The sequence below is a fragment of the Pararge aegeria genome, chromosome 5 (genome assembly GCF_905163445.1).
Source record: "Pararge aegeria chromosome 5, ilParAegt1.1, whole genome shotgun sequence".
Taxonomy (NCBI): Eukaryota; Metazoa; Arthropoda; class Insecta; order Lepidoptera; family Nymphalidae; genus Pararge; species Pararge aegeria.
In genome coordinates, this window is record NC_053184.1 from 3421113 (window position 1) to 3441161 (window position 20049).

The 20049-nt window shown below is 37.1% G+C and overlaps 1 protein-coding gene across 1 annotated transcript in view; it reads left to right on the forward strand.

Moving 5' to 3' along the window:
- Positions 1–12655, forward strand: part of LOC120623905 — a 40116-nt gene extending 27461 nt beyond the window's left edge. The window contains exons 2-3 of the mRNA XM_039890194.1: positions 6478–7296; positions 12576–12655. Of these exons, the coding sequence (XP_039746128.1) occupies positions 6478–7296; positions 12576–12655 (899 nt within the window). The remainder of the gene's footprint in view (positions 1–6477; positions 7297–12575) is intronic.
- Positions 12656–20049: the final 7394 nt, after the last annotated feature.

Genomic DNA, 20049 nt, shown 5'->3' on the forward strand with positions numbered 1-20049 from the left:
ATTGGGTAACTAACATCCACACTTTCACAATTATAATATTAGTACGATCTCTAACGGCTTTTTATCTATTTGTTTCTATTTATTTGTTTTAAAAAACTATGCATATTTTTAAATATAACTTCAAAAACATTCATTATAATCTTCTTCAATCTCTCAGGCCCCGTTTAAACTGCGTAAAGATAGATTTGTACTCTATAATTAAACTATAACCTTAAAAGGACTACCATCTAATATCAAAGTCAAAGTCAAAGTCAGAAAATTTCTTAATTCTTTTACTTTTAGTAAGCCGTACTAGTAATACTCGTAAGTATTTCACCCCCATAAAAGTAGACATGTGAAATTAAAATTATCTTTTGTTACTTTCTGTGTAATCAGCACAGGTGTTCTGAAGATTAGTCAGACTGACAAGCATTTGAAAAAAGATTTGTCATAAGTAAATAACTTTTTGTAGACGGCAATGGTAACATGGAAAATCTTAATCTCACGGGATATTATCAGAAACTCTACGCATACGAAGTTGCTAGAATCTGCTAGTGACTCTTAAAAGGTGAGGTAAAGTGTGACGCGCATACAGTGTATGCAATAAGCGGGTAGATAATATAAAATGAAAAAATCTCTCGAACGAGTAATAAGAAACTTAAGGATAGGCTTTGTAAGAGTTATAAAAAGCATACCCTTATGTTTTTATAACTTGTAATGGAGATTTTCTTCATTTTATATCATCTGCATACCTTCTATGCACGCCACTGGGTATACCATACCTGTATAGTGAAACCCTTTTACTGTGAGTGTCTACGAGTATCGTACCGGAACGCGACGAATTACTCAGCGGTAAAACCGGTTAACTCGTACAATAAATATCTGTCATGCACCTACTGAGAAGAGCAGTAGTACTTGCTACTTCCTATCCATCAAGTAATATACTTTGTATTAGATTAATGTCTGCTTTTTATTATAAATAAAAAGTCGATATAAACAATCGACTTACCAGAAACGGACATAAATTAGTGATATCTGCATGTCATCTGAGAAAAAGTATAAAAATCCTTTGTTGGGATGGGTATATGCTTTTATAACATGATACCGAAGGTAATATTAGATCTAACTTCACCTAAGTTTAAACAATATATAAAACACATTTAACCAATCGTGATTACTACATACACTATTGATGAATTTCTTAGCGACAAGGCTGCTTAGAAACAGGCCACCCCGCTCACAAAACAGAAAAATTCTAGTTTGTTAAACTTTAACATGATGTTGGAAAACAGCAATCTACTGAGTTTTATTTCTGGCTCTTCTCAGTGAAATCTGCCTCCCAAACCTAACTGACTTGACGTTTCAAAAGTGCTTATGAACTAGGCCTACTTGAAATAAATGAATTTTGAATTTTTCACTAAGCCTAAGAATTGCTTAAATGAGATGCGTAGACAAAAAAATGTTTCATCAACTCTTAGATGATGACTAAGGACGTTAGGTGCCATTTAAACTTACGACATTGATTCGGAGGAACTTAATGTTGAGGGAGATCGAAACATCGTAACACTGGATCAAAAAAATATGAAATGGGTTTTTATTTTTATTATTTCAAAATTCATCTATTTCAAGTAGGCCTAATATAACGCCTTTTGAAATGTCAAGTATGTCTATTTGTAGTGACTCAACCACCGGTTTGGAAGGCAGAATCTACCGAGAACATGCCGTCAAGCGAATCGGCGTTCTGGTACAATTTAGTCTCTTGTGAAAGATCAGGTCTGGAGCGCCTGCCGTTGGTGTGATAAACCGCCATGACCATGATTCTTAACTTCTTTTTTTATTTTTTTTTCAATAGCTGGCAAACGAGCATGTGGCTCACCTGATGTTAAGTGATCACCGCCGCCCAAAAACATCTGCAGCACCAGAGGAGCCACCGATACGTTGCCGGCCTTTAAGAAGTTGGTTTATCCGCTCCTTGAACAACCCTAGATTATGTATTTTGGGGAAATTGTTCCACAATTTGCAATTTTGTAGCACTATGAGTTTTGTGATTCACGATGATGATTATGATTTAATTAAATTTTGAGTTTGAATTTCTGTCACAAGAACAGGGTAGACGTGACATGAACAGGTTGGACGGAGTCTTTGGCCCTTAGTTCAATTTTAACCCATTCGCTAAGAAGTCCTAATTAAGCGCGAGGAATAGGAAATTATTTCACTCGTTTTATATCAAGAGGTAAAAGGGAACGTTCGTATAACATTAAGCGTTCATTATTCCCCCGAGCAAGCTGAACAGAACAAAAGGATCTTTTCAACAATTTTGAAGCTGCTAAATATTGGGCGTTATAGCATTTTAGCCGTTATGTTAAAGTGCTAAATAATAAACGATTAAATTAGCGTTAAGGGAATAATTCTGAAGCGTTATTCCAATCGGTACAGGAGGGGTCGAATAAAAGAAGCGCATCATTATTAACGTTATTAAAATCAAAATTATAGGCATAAATGTTTCTACACTTATATCATCGTCAACTTATCAACGGGCACGGGTCTCCTCGCACAATGAGAAGTGATTAAATATTGGATAGAAGCAGGCGTAACTTTGCGGAATTCCACGATATATTATGAAAATTAGGAAGAAGAAGAAACACTATTGCACGTATAACATACAGGAAAAGAAATAGTACACAAAGTAGACATGCAAAGGCGGGCCTATTTCGGCAAGCAATCTCTTACAGGCAACCTTTGTAGAATTTTGAATTTTGATTTGAGTGTTGACAGATATACAATTAAGCTTAAATTAGTGATTAAGGCCGTTGTCCACGCAGACCCGGTGCTTATTGGTGGACTTCACACGCCGTGAGAAAACATAATGGAGAACTTCCTTACGAAGTTTTCTTCCACCGTTGAATCAAGTAAAGTTGACTTCCGATTGGCGTAGTGGGCAGCGACCCACATGCGTTCTGAGTCCAAGGCCGTGGGATCGATTCCCACAACTGGAAAATGTTTGTGTGATGAATATGAATGGTTTTCAGTGCTGGGTATATGTTATCTGTACATTAAAAGGATTTATGTGTATTATTAAAAGAATTAATATTCATCAGCTAGTAGTATATTTATTTGAAATATTCAACATTTATCTTTGTAACCATAACACAAGCTACGCTTACTTTTGGGCTGGATGTTCGTATTATCGTAGTATTTTTATTAGTATCCCTATCCTTATCCCTATCCCTACTTCCCTACTTAATATTATAAATGTCAATGTAAGTTTGTTTGTTTTTAATTTTGCCCAAACTGTGTTTGGAGATAAAGGCAGCAAACCCCTCATTTAGGGCTGAACGATACTGAATACTTTAAATTTTTATAGAACTACAACTAAATTTAATGCCATATCAAAAACAAAATCAAACGCAGACGAAATTGCGGGCAACAGCTAGTAAATGATATTTTAATTGCTTAAAGTCTTCTATAACTTAGATATACTACAATATGACGATAGACCATCCGTAACTTTGTTTGCCCATTAAACCTACATCTGGGCACAAAGCTCCTCTTTCAAGGCAGCGAGTGACATAGAAGTGGGTAAATCTTCTGTAATAAGGTTTCTGAAACTGATAATTGGAAAATATAACTCTTAACAATCTGACGACGACGCGATTCTTTGTTTCCTGCTGTCCGTCCATCCGTATGTTACGGCCCTTATGCTCTTACAGATTGAGGTATCCAGTTTTAAATTATGCAATCAAATACCATAGGGTTCTTAAAGACCACCACCAGTATTAGTAGCAAAAAAAAAATAATTTTATTTTTATGTTTGGAATCAAATAATTTTATCGCATTTTACACTTGAGACACTACTAAAGATTGGTACGTAGCCAGTATGTGAATAAGCACAAGGCAATTTTTTTTTATTTCTTATTTAAATGTCAAATAATATTTGTTAAGGCGTTGACTAAATAAATATTTAGCACACAGTTTATTACATTATCTATTACCATAATTTAAATTCAAGTAGGAATACCCTGATTATCGTTTCGACCCGCGCCCTAGTACATTTGTCATCTTTATAGCCTGTGGAGCAGTCTGTCGCTAATATAATTACAGCAGCCGGCATCAAGAGAATTAAATTTTAAATACCCGGTGTTTAATCCGGGAATTGGTGAAACCGGAAATTTATAAAATTCAAATATTTAACGCTGTACGAGCCACTCGCACATTTTGGAAAGTTTATCTAAATTTACTTATAATAATTATCACAAGCAATTTTTATATCTGTACGAAACAAACCAGGTCGTATTAGTTTGTACAGCAATAAAGCTGACATCTCACATTGCATTGTTGCGGTGTCGGCCACTCCCTAGTAACGGAACCCTTACTTTCAACAACGAGTAACTATAACTTACCTAACTAACTCACTTATATAAATAATAATAATAATAAAGCCCTTTATTACTGAAAAAAGCATGATTGTTAACAAAAAAAACATCAATATTCAAACTATTATTTAAAACACAATCTTCCTTATAACTATTTTTTTCTTAACATATTATTTATATTTGACAGTTTCGCAGTTCAGTACGCCCTTTGGACGAAGGCCTCCTCCATTTCTTTCCATGCATCTCTATCACGCGCCAGTCTTTGCCATGTTGCTCCCATCATTTTGACAAAATCATCACTCCACCTAATTCTCTGCCGTCCTCTAGATCGCTTCTCACTTACAAGTACTTAAACCAACTATAACCAACAATATGCTCACTATCTTACTACTCTATTTCCTGCACGGGAATCGCGTCGCGTCCAGTACAACGGCGTATCCACAGTAATAATCATTTTATAAAGACCTCCCTGGCGCGGCTTTGAGCGCTGTGGTTTCAAGTCTTGGGTCCGAATCCTGGCAGCGACAGTTTGAGATTTATAATTTTTGAATTTTCTCCTGTCTGGTCTGGTACGAGGCTTCTGTCGTTGCTAGTTACCACCCTACCGATAAAGACGCGCCGCTAAGCGAATTAATTAGGGTTTAATATACCTTTCATATGCCAAAAAGGTTAGCTCTTTACCATCTTAGACTTACATGACATCATAACTTATCAGCAGGTGAGATTGCAGTCATGAGTAGCTTAAAACTAACTTGATGTAGAATAAAAAACAGAAGTGTAAACCTGTATTAACTGTAGTCAAAAAAAATGCAAGATTAAAACTCCTACTTATGTTACGTATGGTCAAAGTGCCAGTGTCCATCACTTCACTAACGAGGTTATTAAAAATCACTGCCAACAAAGTTAAAATGGAGTTTTTTTTCAATAGAAAATTTTACGACACGCTCATAGTTTTTCAAATATTAATAAAGCAAAATGTGATTTGAAAGAGTCCATAAATTTATAGTCACAGTAAAAAAAAATGATAACGAAAAATAAAACGTCCAAGAAGAAGCTCTATCGAATAAGTACATAACATTTCTTATTTTCTGTACGCTACTGAAAGTAATTATAACATAGCTTACGCTTTAAAACGTTAGTGGAAGAAAATATTAAATTAAAGAGCAATGTAAAGCCAATAAAGTTCTTGTAATGGCAAGAATTTAATTTTAGTTCCTACGAAACTAAAAAAGAAAAGTACGACGCAGAAGAAACTCTATCGAGTACAGAACATTAGTTTACTTTGAACGATATTCACGAGACGTGCAGCGGATGGAAATCCAAAGTATATTATAAAGTCTGAATTAGTTTTAGATGTTCGGAAATTTGGACGTACGAGTAGGTACCTATTGTAAACGTTTTCTAAGTCCACTATTGCAACAACTTTTGTTATTATTATTTTCAACAACTCCCTGCGACTTGTTTAATGTCGTTTATATACCTCTTCCGATGTGAAACAACGATGCGTTTACCGTTGTGGGGACGTTATTCCAGTTCATTGGCGAATGTAGATATCGCAATAATTTCACGTCTGTTTACAAATTTTATATGTACACATGTGCCATCTATATAGCCTATTTAAATAAAGAAATATTAAACTTTGATTTTGAAAAAAGGGTCCCTAAACCAGTGTCGACTATTTCGTGAGTTCAAAAGGCCTTGCATAGAGTGTTAGTAAAACACTATATGTATGTATGTCTTCAAAAGTCGTTTAGAAGAATATTATTTATCTACGGAGTTATAAACTTATATATTTGCTCTGTATGTATTTGTATATATTCTTATATAAATATATATATATATATTTATGTGTATAAAATATATATATATTTATATGTGTATGTATTTATTTCTATATTATTTGTATTTGTATTAGCTATTTATGTATTATTGTTATATATAGTAGATGTAGTTTATGATATAACATATTTTTAAAATTGCACTATCCCGTTTCCATACTCATTTTCTTCTTTCATTAAGGGTTGTCTGGAGGAGATCGCTTAAAGCGATAAGACCGCCTTTGCGCATTTTTATTCTTCTTATATATATGTTTTCAATTTATATTATCTTTATCCCTTAATTGTAGTAAGGAGTACTCTGGCATATGCTGCACTCATATGGTGGCCAAGAACAGAACTCATAACCACCCAGCTAGAACTACAAAAACTTCAACGACAAGCATGCCTAGCCATCACTGGCGGCACGAGCACGACACCAACAACGGCGCTTGAAACCATACTGGATATCCCGCCGCTCCACTTATATATCAAAAAGGAGGCTACACTTGCAGCCCTGAGACTCAAAGCCTCAGGACTCTGGAAGAACACCAGCACAGCACACACCAAAATCCTGGAAGAGGCGTACAAAAGACAACCACAACTAGAGTGGAAATGCGACAAAATTAGCAAACGCTACATATTAGACAGGCAATACAAAATAAACATAGGAAAAGAACAAAGTAGTAAAACAGAACAAAACACCATCGAAGTATACACGGACGGTTCCAAAAGCAAAACAGGCACAGGATCCGGTATAGTATGCCCGGAGCTAAACATGAGGATCAGCTACCCACTTGGTAAGAACAATTCTGTCTTCCAAGCAGAGTGCGTCGGCATCACCACTGCAGCCATAGCGATGACAAACAGAAAGGTAATGAACAATAAAATAATCATAAACTCTGACAGCCAAACGGTTCTCCGTTCCCTGGCCAGCAGCAGCACAACCTCTAATCTCATATACGACTGCCACAACGCCCTGGAAACACTCGCTGCCTCTAATGACATCACCCTAAGGTGGGTCAAAGGGCATGACGGGAACCCAGGCAACGAAGCGGCGGACTCACTAGCTCGCCAAGCCACAACACTGAAGGTAGTAGGACCAGAACCGATCGTACCGATTCCGTTCAGTGAGTACAAAACATGGCTACATGAACAAACACATAGGGAGCATTCCCTACTTTGGGCCAATGCAAAAGATTGTAAACAAACCAAAATAGCTTTCCCTAACCTAAACCAACACCTAACTAACAAACTACTCCGCCTGGATAGAAGCAAACTTAGGAAGGTGGTGGGACTCATAACAGGACATAGCTCCTTAAACAGACATCTTTCCATTATAGGTGTCACCGACAGTCCTCTTTGCAGAGCATGCATGGAGAAGAATGAAACACCTACGCACGTGATGCTGGAGTGCACGGGCGTGACAGAGCAACGCGAGATCTACCTGGGATCACCAGCCACTATCCCAGAAATCCTCAGCAACCTGGGCGGCATGCTGGGATTCTGGAACGAGCTTGGATGGCTGGAGTAGCGAGCAACATTGGGAAATTTCACGTACAACAAGCGAAGCGCTTACGTGCGGAAACTGCCCAGAAGAAGAAGAAGAAGATCCCTTAATTGTGTGCAATAAATAATTTATCTATCTATCTATCTATCTATGTAGGGTTCACATAAGCTCGTATTTAGGATTCACAAACATGTCAACGAAACTTAGCTACGATATAAAGTATTGCACATGTTTCTTCACAGGGCTAATTGCACGAAAAAGAAGTACAATAACCCCGCGTCCTTTATAATAATGCTTTTAGAGTGTTGTAGGGGTTTTAACGCTACTTTGTGAAAGATATGTGCGTCTTTAGTGCGAAGTGTAAGGGATAAACCTAAAAAACCTAAACCAAGCATTCGACCGTCTAAAACGTGCGAAATTCGCGTGCGCGCCGCTCTCGCACGTGCGGGTGTCGTGCAGTCCGGTGAGGAGCACACGCTTATGCGAAAATTTTGTTAGAAAATTTGGAAATTTATATTTTTTTTAGGTTTATGTCTTTTTTTTCGACCGTCTAAAACGTGCGAAATTCGCGTGCGCTCCGCTCTCGCACGTGCGGGTGTCGTGCAGTCCGGTGAGGAGCACACGCTTATGCGAAAATTTTGTTAGAAAATTTGGAAATTTATATTTTTTTTAGGTTTATGTCTTTTTTTTCGACCGTCTAAAACGTGCAAAATTCGCGTGCGCTCCGCTCTCGCACGTGCGGGTGTCGTGCAGTCCGGTGAGGAGCACACGATTATGCGAAAATTTTGTTAGAAAATTTGGAAATTTATATTTTTTTTAGGTTTAAAGTTATGTTTAGGTTTAGGTTTTTATTTATATTTTTTTTAGTTTTGTTTTATTTTTTCCATTCTGATGGTTATTGTGAATAGGCTTATTTATTTATTTGCAAAATACACGTTTTAAAGCCGTTTCATATTTACAAAGGTTTTATGTTACTGTGTATTGCCATACATGGGGTGCAAAATTTAAGCATCATGCAAAAAATGCAACAAATGTTATTTTGTTGTAAAAGTCAACAGACAGTATAAAAGTTCTTATTTTAACCATTTTTTGAGTTCAGATTAAAATGCAGTTGTCCACACCTCCTGCGGTCGTCGTACGCTTGATTTGGTTTTTATTCAACACTGCTGTGGCAGACATGTTTCAGTGCCTATACCTAAGCGGAAGGTTTGTAGGCGATGTGCATTTTAATTGGGTAAATTAAATTTAAAAATTAACTTTGACTTCGTTTTTTTTTATTTTGAATGTATTAATTTAACCATCTGCTATTTTATATATTTTGTTTTTATTCCTATGGGTTAAGTCTGAAATAAATGAATTTTAATTTAAAAACTTTTAATGCAACCTCTTTATCTGCTTTTCCATACGTTTTATCTAGGAAAAGCAACTGGGAACGTTCCCGTGTAGGTATAAAAATAGTTACATGATGTGCACGGCTCAAAATAGCTACACCTCTATTACAGTAATTGTGCATAGGGATAGCTTGCAATTTGTATATAGTTAAAAACAAATAATTCTAATACTGATAAATACTGGAATGAACATGGACGAACAGGCTAGCATTAGCTTGTGCAGCATAAAAGGCTGGCATATTGAAATGTAGCATCTGGAATAATGCGAGTTTAGTAATATACAAAAGCCATAAACCAACAGGTCCATAAATATTTTTTTACAATCACATCCCAAAGTTATGACTGCCATTTCCACCTTTACCATTCTAATCAATTTAGCATACAAAAAGTGGTCGTACGGCATTGTTTTTATTTTTATTACTTCAAATTTAATATATTTTGTTGTGATAATTTTTGATGTCCAATATCATTAATCTACCGCTGGTTTTAAAGATTGTTCTGCTCAGCCTTGGCTAAAAACTTTTTGAAGTTATTTTTAGACCTTTTTTATTGAAATAAAATCTTTTTGATTAATTATAATAATATTTATCGTTAATCACTACTGCATTTTAGTTATTTTTTTCCATACGCCAAAGAAGTATAACTTCTAACGCGTGTACATAAGTACACGCACTCTTTTTTATGTTTTAAATACTCTTTATTCTTATCTTACTTGAGGTTAATGATATGTATATAATAATAGTATATATCAATAGTACTCGTATAAACTCTATCAGAATAATATTATAGTACGGTAATCCTTCTCTTTTCATCTATTTCACAAGCGGGAGTTGCCGCGCCTCGTTTATTTTCAAAAGATTTTTCTGGGCTTCTTACAATACCACCTCGTATTAATATTGCCTCTAAGCAATCTCATGAGTGAAGATGCAGCCTAAAGTGGATGCGCACCGGCTGAAGGGATATAAGCGTCAGTAATAGTAATACGATAAATCTAAAATGGCAGTTAATTAAATCCATATCTGTACGGCTTCGACAACTCGTTGTTTAAAATTCAACCTGATAAAGTATCGAAAATATAGATAAATAGACTATGCCACTCCGATATAATAGTGATCACAGACGCACACTACTAAATCAGAAAGATCTTTAATTTCAAAACAAAGTTTTATTTCCTCTGAGGTCGGGATATTTTAGCACAAACACTTTGACACATGCCAAATAACTTGTCAGCGCAAACAGATGTTCATACGTAAAGTTTTGATTACAAAACCAACAGTTATGAAAACGAGTGGACCGATGTTCGGTCGTCTAATATACTAGACTAAGAGCTGATCCATGATTATTATGAAGTTTCACACTATCATTTCATATACTCAATATATCAAGAAAAGTCTTGCGTTTTCTTTTGTCGTACGTAAATATATTTAAGTAACGAAAATATAAGTAATGAAAAAATCATGTATCAAAAAAAAAAGGGTAACTGGCTGCAACCACTGCTCCCTGTAATAAAGGCAGCGTTGTTTTTAGTCAGTGGCAACAGTATGTCTTTCAGTGCCAAAATATGTATAAATATATCGTTTGGTAATTAAATTAAATATTTAAATACACAAAACAAACTAGCTAGGTTATTTTTTCCTCAATATATATTTTCTTAGGTCCCACAAGCTTTAGTTAAAGACTTCGTCATTATCATCTCATTACAGGGTGTGGGTCTCATTTCAGAATCAGATGGGCTTGTGAGGTTTTAATTTAAAAAATAATAACGACGTCACCAGCTCTTATTCTAAATGCGGGTCTCGCTATATTTACTGTAGACGGTTTATTGAAAAGGAAAACTTCACCCATAGTTCCTGATGAGAAAACGTCGGTCGCACCAGATGTCGATATGCGTTACATTTGTATTTTGTAGCATTCTCGATTATAGAACACTCGTGTTATATTCTATGATATTATTATATTCGTGATGTTGTTTTAACTGATTCAAAAACTATATGATTTCTACTTAAATGTTAAAATTTAAAACCATTATCAGTATCCCAAAAAATATAAAAATACGCGAAAGGCATCTTTTAAGTTCAATGAACATTTCGGATGTTCCCTGTAGCCCTGCTATTCTGTTTTTCAGTTGACAGTTAATTTAGCTAATTTACTGGAGAAAGTTGTCATGAAATGCCCAAACTTTATTATATACTAGCTGTTGCCCGCGACTTCGTCTGCGTTTGATTTTGTTTTTTGATGTGGCATTAAATTTTGCTGTAGATCAAAAAAAATTAAAGTTTTCAGTATCGCTAAGCCTTAAATTGCTGCTGTCTGCTGAGGAGTTCGGTCCTCTATCTCCAACCACAGTTTGGGCAAAATTAAACACATATTATAACCTCCATAGTACAAAGATAATTATTTAAATCGGTTATAATTTGTCGGAGTTATGGTGTAAAATCGTCAAACACTCTCCCCTCTCCCAAAGGAACCGAACTTAATATCGGGATAAAAAGTATCCTATATTATTTCTAACACTTCCATAAATATGTATACAAAGTTTCACGATGATCGGTTAAGTATTTTTTGCGAAAAAGCGTAACTAACAAACTTACATTTATAATATTAGTAGGGATAGGAATATATAAAAGATAATTTCATTCCAACGAAATTGAAATTAACTAAAATATTGAATTAACAATTTTTCACAGTGGCTAGCTAAATTTTGGGTCGACTAAGATACAGAGTCGGCCTGCTGTATGTTGTGGAGTATAAAGGTTTAAGAAATTATAATTTGCACCGTGGAGATTATCCTGCTTTTTGAGGATTATAGCAAAGTAACCTAAATATTCACTCAGTGAATTTTATAATTAGCTTAAATATAAAAAATACTAGTGCAACAGTAATTTTATAAAGTGGTTAAATAATTAAACTTTTAATAACAATAAATTCATGTTCGCCAGATAATTTTTTTTATGAAATTTATTAGGATTTTGTACAAATACGCAAATAATTATTATTTAATTAATAAATAGTTTTCAACAAACAATTAAATTTATATTTGATTAACAATGTTCGTATGTTTAGTTATTCGTATGTATTTATTTTATATTTTGTACCTCCTGCAGTTACTTCTCCTCTTTTTTTTTTTTCCTAATTCTAATGTTGTCTGGCAGAGATCGCTACTAAGCGATAAGGCCGCCTTTTGTATTCTACTTAATGAAGAGTTATAATAATAATAGTTGGGGGATTCTTATCTCGAAGGACCTAAATATGTTCAGTTTTACCAATAGTTACACAAATTCGGCAACAAGCAATAAAAAGAACTACTCACAGTTACTGGAACGTCCAGGTTACGCAGCAGTCTTCTTCCAGCTGATTGAGCACGGCACAACGCAAAACTAATGAAGAAAAGGACTTGAACTACGCCTAGAGCAATTCTTTTGTAATAGGTTTTGATTTTTGATGTCGTTACGAACGAACGTTGTTTCGAACAACAATGGCGATAGTCTATACGTTATCCGACCGCTAGGAGCGCTGGTGGTGCCTTGTGCCACCGGGCATTCGGCCAATCAGCGATCGCCGGAACGGAACCATAGTAAGCAGGAGTGAACTCAATACTACCAGTTGCAAAAATTGGATAACTATGGTTTAAAAACTGAACACACCCCCTACCGAAACCATATAATGGTTTCCTCCAAGCGGTGAAGGATAAGAGTAGAAAAATTAGAAAGAAGTATTTAAAATTATTGTTATTATATAAGCCTTACAAAATATACATAAGATAATAAGATACTAAGTTAAAGGATAATAAAAGATAATTTTCTTAATCAACATAAGGTAAAGGGCTTAATTTGTTCACAGGTCTTTGTAACCTGCTCTTTTGAGTGCGTAACGTAACGCAACGAACAATACCATCGGCGCCTGGGTGTAATACTTCTATTCTACCCAAGGGCCAATGACATGGCGGGGCATTATCCGTTTTAATAAGAACTAAATCGCCCACATTAAGGTTACCCTTAGATGTGAACCATTTTGCTCTTTGTTGCAAAGTGTTTAAGTATTCGCGACTCCAGCGTTTCCAGAATAATTGGGAACTTTTCTGAATATACTGCCAACGAGACAGTCTACTGACCGGAACTTCTTCCAGGTTATATTCCGGCACGGCCGTTAGACCTTTTCCAATAAGAAAATGTCCCGCAGTTAATACGTTAAATTCGTCCGGATTATCGCTAGCTGGTAATGGACACAATGGTCGAGAGTTTAAGATAGCTTCGACTTTGCAGAAAACCGTTGACAGCTCTTCGAATGTCAAAGACCTGTCTCCTACACAGCGTACTAAATGGTATTTAGCAGCTTTGATTCCCGCTTCCCAAAGACCTCCCATATGGGGTGCGCTAGGTACATTGAATTTCCACGAAATTTGCCGTTGAGCACAACCATCCAGAATAGCCTCGCTATCGCGTAGAAATCTCTGTACTTCTGTTAAATGCTTACTGGCTGCAATAAAATTAGTTCCCTGATCAGAGTACAGGGTCTGACATAGTCCTTTTCTAGATACCATCCTGTCAAGGCATCCTAGGAAACAATCGGCCGTCAACGAAGATAGGAGTTCTAAATGAACGGCTTTGGTAGAAAAGCAAATGAATAAGGCTAGGTAAGACTTGGAAACCCTTGCATTTCTGCGCAAGCCCTCTTTAACAAAAAATGGGCCGCCAAGGTCTACCCCTACATGCTCAAATACTTTATGAGGGAGCAGCCGAGTCGGTGGCAGTGGCGCCATCTCTGGTTGCAAAAGAGGCGGTTTATTTTTAAAACAAACCTTGCATTTAGATAAGACAGATCTAATAATGCTACGAGCGGATAATATCCAATATTGTTCTGATAATATACTTTGAAGCGTGCGCGGCCCTACATGTAAATATTTTTTATGATAATATTCAATTAATAATCTAGTAAACAAACTATCTTTCGGTAAAAGACGTGGATGTTTAGAATTGTAAGGCAATTCCGAATAGGTGATACGACCCCCTACCCTGAGAAAGCCCCCTGCATCAAGAAAAGGAGATAGTTTTTTAAGAGACGGAATAAAAGTAATATTATTAGATAAACGATCTATTTCATCCGTAAAGTAAGACTCTTGTACCAAACGGATCAGTGCTTCTTGAGCTGCATTTAATTCCTCAGTGTTCAAGCATCGTGACTGAATAGGTGCGTGTATCCTATTGCGAAATCTAAGAATCCAAGCGATGGATCTCTGTAATTTCGTATATGATGAAAATCTATTTAACAAACGTTCACAAAATTCTGCTTTGGTCTCCGGTTGGTCAAGTATAACTTGTTTGGCAAATAAATTCTGTGACAGTTTTAATTCAGGGGGTTGCGATTCGTGGTCCTGAATAAAAACAGACACAGGCCATTCCGTGGGGGGCTGGTATAACCAATCAGGGCCCTGTAGCCACCGCGAGCTTTCAGCCACAAGCTGCGACGGTGAAACTCCACGTGAACAAACGTCCGCTAAATTATTCTCGCTGTTAACATGCCGCCACATATAAGAAGGTACGACCTCGGTAATTTGTGTAACACGGTTACAAACAAATGTTTTTAATTTATAGGCTTCTGTATGAAGCCACGACAATACGATTGTCGCGTCAGTTAACGCTGTGATTCGGGTAATTTTAACTCGTTTTATATTATCACAAATAAATCTTAATAATTTACTTAGTAAAACAGCTCCCATGAGCTCTAAGCGAGGAATCGTCAATGGTTTAACCGGGGCAACCTTCGATTTCGCCGCTACTAAGCAGACTTTAACGTTACCTAGTTCATTTCTAGAGATAACGTATAAGCAGGCTGCGTACCCGCGCGATGACGCATCGCAAAACCCGACTAACTCACATTCCGTCTGTCCGGGCAACAGCATGTGCCGCGCAATAGGTATCTCAGCTAAACGTGGTAACTCCGCAATATACGATGCCCAGCGATCACCGATTTCGCGTGGTAGTGGGTCGTCCCACCCGAGGCCTAGCTTCCATAGCTCCTGCATAATTGACTTTGCAATGAAAGTGCATGGAGCGATAAAACCGACCGGGTCATAAATTGATGCCAAGAGTTTCAAGACTGACCGTTTAGTTAATACAGGATCTGTTTTGGAAATAGAAAAAACAAAGTTATCAGACAGAGGTACCCAAGTCAAGCCTAGCACCTTAACAGTGCATTCGTTTCCATCTTTTATAAAGGTCACGGGGCATTCCCTGTGATCAGTGGGAACGCGCTCAAGTAATTCCACGTTGTTACTCGTCCACTTTTTTAATAAAAACTGTCCGCTTTCAAATATACCGATCAGTTGGTCCTGCATCGTGCAGGCCTCTACGTACGTATTACAAGAATATAGAATGTCATCCATGTAAACTCCTTCTCGAATTACCTGAGCTGCTAACGGGAAACGCTCCTCTTCATCTTGCGCTAATTGAATTAAGGTACGGATAGCTAAAAACGGTGAACAACTCAGTCCGTAGGTAACGGTTTTTAATTCGTATAATTTAATCGCTTCAGTGGGAGATGAACGATATAATATGTGCTGATAGCCACGATCGGATTCCTTTAGTCTTATCGCTCGGTACATTTTACATACATCGCACACAAGGCAGTAATTAAAAAGACGAAAATTTAAAATGATCGCCGAAATGTCGCGATACAGATTTGGCCCGGTCAACAATATGTCGTTGAGCGATATATTATTATCGGTGCTCCGACAGGACCCATCAAAAACTACTCTTAGAGGGGTCGAAGAAGAACCCGGTCTCAATATATTATGATGAGGGATTATATATTTACTAGGCGCCGCGCCTACATATAGCTCCATGTGGTCGAGCGCCTCGTATTCCCGCATGAACGCGGCGTACGCCTGCGACAGTGACGGTGTGCGCGCAAGCCTGCGCTCCGTGAGCAACAATCTCCGCTCAGCCGCGGTGCGCGAGTTACCGAGTGGCGGATGATTCGGCACGCGGGGAAGCGGCACTATGTAACGGCCGCTCGGTTCCCGCGAGTGCTCTTTAACAAAGATGTCTTCGGCTAACTGATCGAGGGGGTTTATCGAAGGTGTGCACGGAACTTCTTCGATAGACCAGAAGGCACGTAACGTTTTGTCCAGTGACTCATCCTCCGTAATTGATAAAAAATAATTTTGTGCCGCACCGTTAAGTTGATCTTTGGAATCTATAATAAGTTTACCGCTAATCACGGAACCAAATACAGTCTCGATTACACTAGGAGTTTTATCATTAACAAATAAGGGCTGGCTTTTAATAATTTCCGAGACGACATCGTTACCTAACAAAATATCTACTCGAGCCCTTTTGTAAAATTTTGGATCCGCTAGGTTAAAGCGGGTATATTGTTTAATAACGTCACACGGGAAGTTGACGTTAGGCATTTCCGAAGCAACCTTAGCTACTACGACCATGTCCACTATTAAGGTTGGACGGTCCTGACGCCGCGGTTTTATGGTACAAGTTACCATGCCTTGATTTTTAATATATTCTCCGCCAAGGCCGGAAATAGAAAATGGACATTTCTTACGAGGTAGTCCCAAACGTTGGGCACATTCTGAGCTGATAAACGAAGTTTGTGCTCCGGAATCAATTACGGCTCTGAAGTCCTGATAATGTCCGCTAATATCGAGAATGTGAGTCCGCGTAGTCCCTAAAACTACCCCGTATTGGTTCTCCGCATTCGAACACAGTACATTCTGCGTCGCAGTCGAGTCACTCACGGAGCGAGCCGACACGAGCGCTTGCTGCGCTTGCGACGTGGTGGGTTGCGCGGGTGGTTTTATCGGTACGGCCGAAGTGTTGACCTGACTCGCGCGGCCCATATCTTTGTGTAAAAGAAAGTGATGAGGTGCTGCACAGACCCCACAGGTCCAAGTACTAGTGCAGACTGATTTATCATGGGACTTAAGACAGTTCCCGCAAAGTCTTAATGAATTGACACGGTCAATTCGATCGTCCACTGACAATTTTCTAAAAGGTTCGCACCTATAAATCATATGATTTTGATTGCAATGAGGGCATATTAATTTTAGTTTATTTTCGTCATTCGGCCTATTAACTCGCGAGGTAGCAAGAACCGATTTTGAATTTTGGCGCGAAGACAAATTTTGAGTACCTTTCAAATTAATATTATTGCTACCCTGTTTCGTTTTCGCTACATTTGAAGACGACTGGGGAAAAGTGTGGTCTAACACCTTAATTTGTTTATTAACAAAGTCCACTAACTCGCTAAACTTAGGAATGTCCTTCTGATCACGGCTTTCTTCAAATAGCTTCCTAGTATGCGTATCAAGGCCTCTCAAAGCGAGGTGGCAAATTAAATAGTCGCTTAGATTATCAATTTCAAGCGCTTGAATCGCTTTAAGTGAATGATCGAATGTTTCTATAAATAAAGTAAGGTTTGCGCTTGTGTCTTTATTTAACGGAGTAAAGTTTAACATTTTTTCAAAATATCGACCCGCTAGCGCACGATTATCCTGATATTTATCAACTAAGCTTTGCCACACTAGCGGATAATTAGCTGCAGTGATAGGTAACTTTTTAATAATATTAAGAGCATTGCCCTTGACACACGAAAGCAAATAATGAAATTTATCGATGTCTGCAAAGTCTCGGCTATGCACGAGCGAATAAAAGGTGTCATAAAAGGTTGTCCATGACTCAATATCACCATTGAATTCAAATAAGGTCAACTTAGGAAGCGACGGCTTAGCTAACTCGCTATTATTTTTTTCCGAACTACCGCGCAACTGTTTAGCTTGATATTTTCGAGCAACAAGATTGCAATTATCGTATAACGTCTCAAAGGCATCTAATTGGGACGTAGATAATTTCATACCCGGTTTAAGTTGCATGTCAATTTCTAAAATCTCCATAACAGTATTTTCGAACTTAGTTCTGACACCGTCTAACTCGGCAAATTGTGCAAGAAAACCTTGCATCTTATTAGTATCATCTTTAATAGATCTCGACAAATCAAATAACTTTTGTGCTTTCGTAAAGAGATAATCTCGTTTAAACTGCAATGTCTTTAACTTTAATTCTAACTTTTCAGTACGCGTAGGTTCCGCCATGTTTTATCAGTTAGAAAATGTTACCGGCAACCGACGATACGCACTCAAAAGAATGATGCAATACCTAATTTACAATTAATTATTGTAAAATAATATATATAATCAATTATACGTAAATATAAGTGAATTGTCTACGTACGAGTAAAATATGCATAAATACTGAAGTAAATAATTATAGAACAAATACGATATTGTCGTGGATTTTAAGGTTATCCATAGGTATTTGGCCAAATATACTATTAAATATGCGGCTCGAAGGCCAGAATTGGGGGATTCTTATCTCGAAGGACCTAAATATGTTCAGTTTTACCAATAGTTACACAAATTCGGCAACAAGCAATAAAAAGAACTACTCACAGTTACTGGAACGTCCAGGTTACGCAGCAGTCTTCTTCCAGCTGATTGAGCACGGCACAACGCAAAACTAATGAAGAAAAGGACTTGAACTACGCCTAGAGCAATTCTTTTGTAATAGGTTTTGATTTTTGATGTCGTTACGAACGAACGTTGTTTCGAACAACAATGGCGATAGTCTATACGTTATCCGACCGCTAGGAGCGCTGGTGGTGCCTTGTGCCACCGGGCATTCGGCCAATCAGCGATCGCCGGAACGGAACCATAGTAAGCAGGAGTGAACTCAATACTACCAGTTGCAAAAATTGGATAACTATGGTTTAAAAACTGAACAATAGTAATCCACCACGCCGCTCTCATGCAACTCCGCGGGCTTAGTCTGACTATCGCATTTTAGTAATAATAACCCGACGTCACGTTCTCTCCGAAGCACGAGATGGGTAAGGCCTATTTGTTTATTTATTTATTTATTTGTGGTGAATACATTATACGTGCATCTAATCATTTCCGGTGTACAACAATAGATTGAAATGATATAAGCATCCATCCCTCTGCAATAAAGTTATTAGCCCCGACATCGTTTAGCCCTGGTGGTTTTTCTGGTTAAATAATGAAACATTAAAGATTTCAAAGTAATAAAAAAGTGTATTAAAAAAAGATAGCTTAAAACTTTTTATCAACTTTTAACTACTCCCATTTTCAGGAAGCGTTAAATCAGAACAGATTCGAATAAGTAGAAATAAAGGTATTTTTGTATTGTTTGAGTTTTAATTAAAACTCTTTGGCGTTGCCCATTACTCTTTCCTCGTTCATCGTCTTTAGCTGAGATAGCTACCTATTGATAATACGTATTTTGTTTTCTTGTAATTTTTTTTCCTTTTGCCTTAGAACTTCCTTTGTCCCGATAAAATTAAGTTTTCCAATTATATTTTAGAAACATTCGATGAATTTGAATGAGTCTCTAGGAGTTGTTAAAAAGCGGAGCATTCTGTGTACTTTTGAACTCTCAACCAAAGAGATAAGTCCCGTCCTGTTGACGTCATTTTGTTGATCATGTTTATGAAGTGTTTTATGAAGTACGGTAGCTGGTAACCACCATAAGGGTTTTAATAGCGTCACCAGAGAAATGGGGCGAGCGCGAAAGCACGCCACCAGGGCTAAACGATGTCGGGGCTAATAACTTTATTGCAGAGGGATGGATGCTTTTAACAGAAACCTTAAATTAATATGACTTATTATCTTTTTTTTCTGAAGTGCTTTTAATTTTTTACATTATTTTAAAGTGAGAGTAAGATACAATATTTATCCAATCGAATAACACCATTAGATCCGAACTAATAGATTTTCAAGTTATTACTGATTGTGTAAAAACGTTTAGCTTTATATTTATTAAGTATTGATATTAATGATAGTGATTTATTTATATTATTTATTTTCTTAATGTTTTTTTTCTTAGTTAATTGGTTTTGGGAAATATTTTCCGTGTATCCTTTCTTAGCTACCTAGGTAGCTTATCCAGTAACCT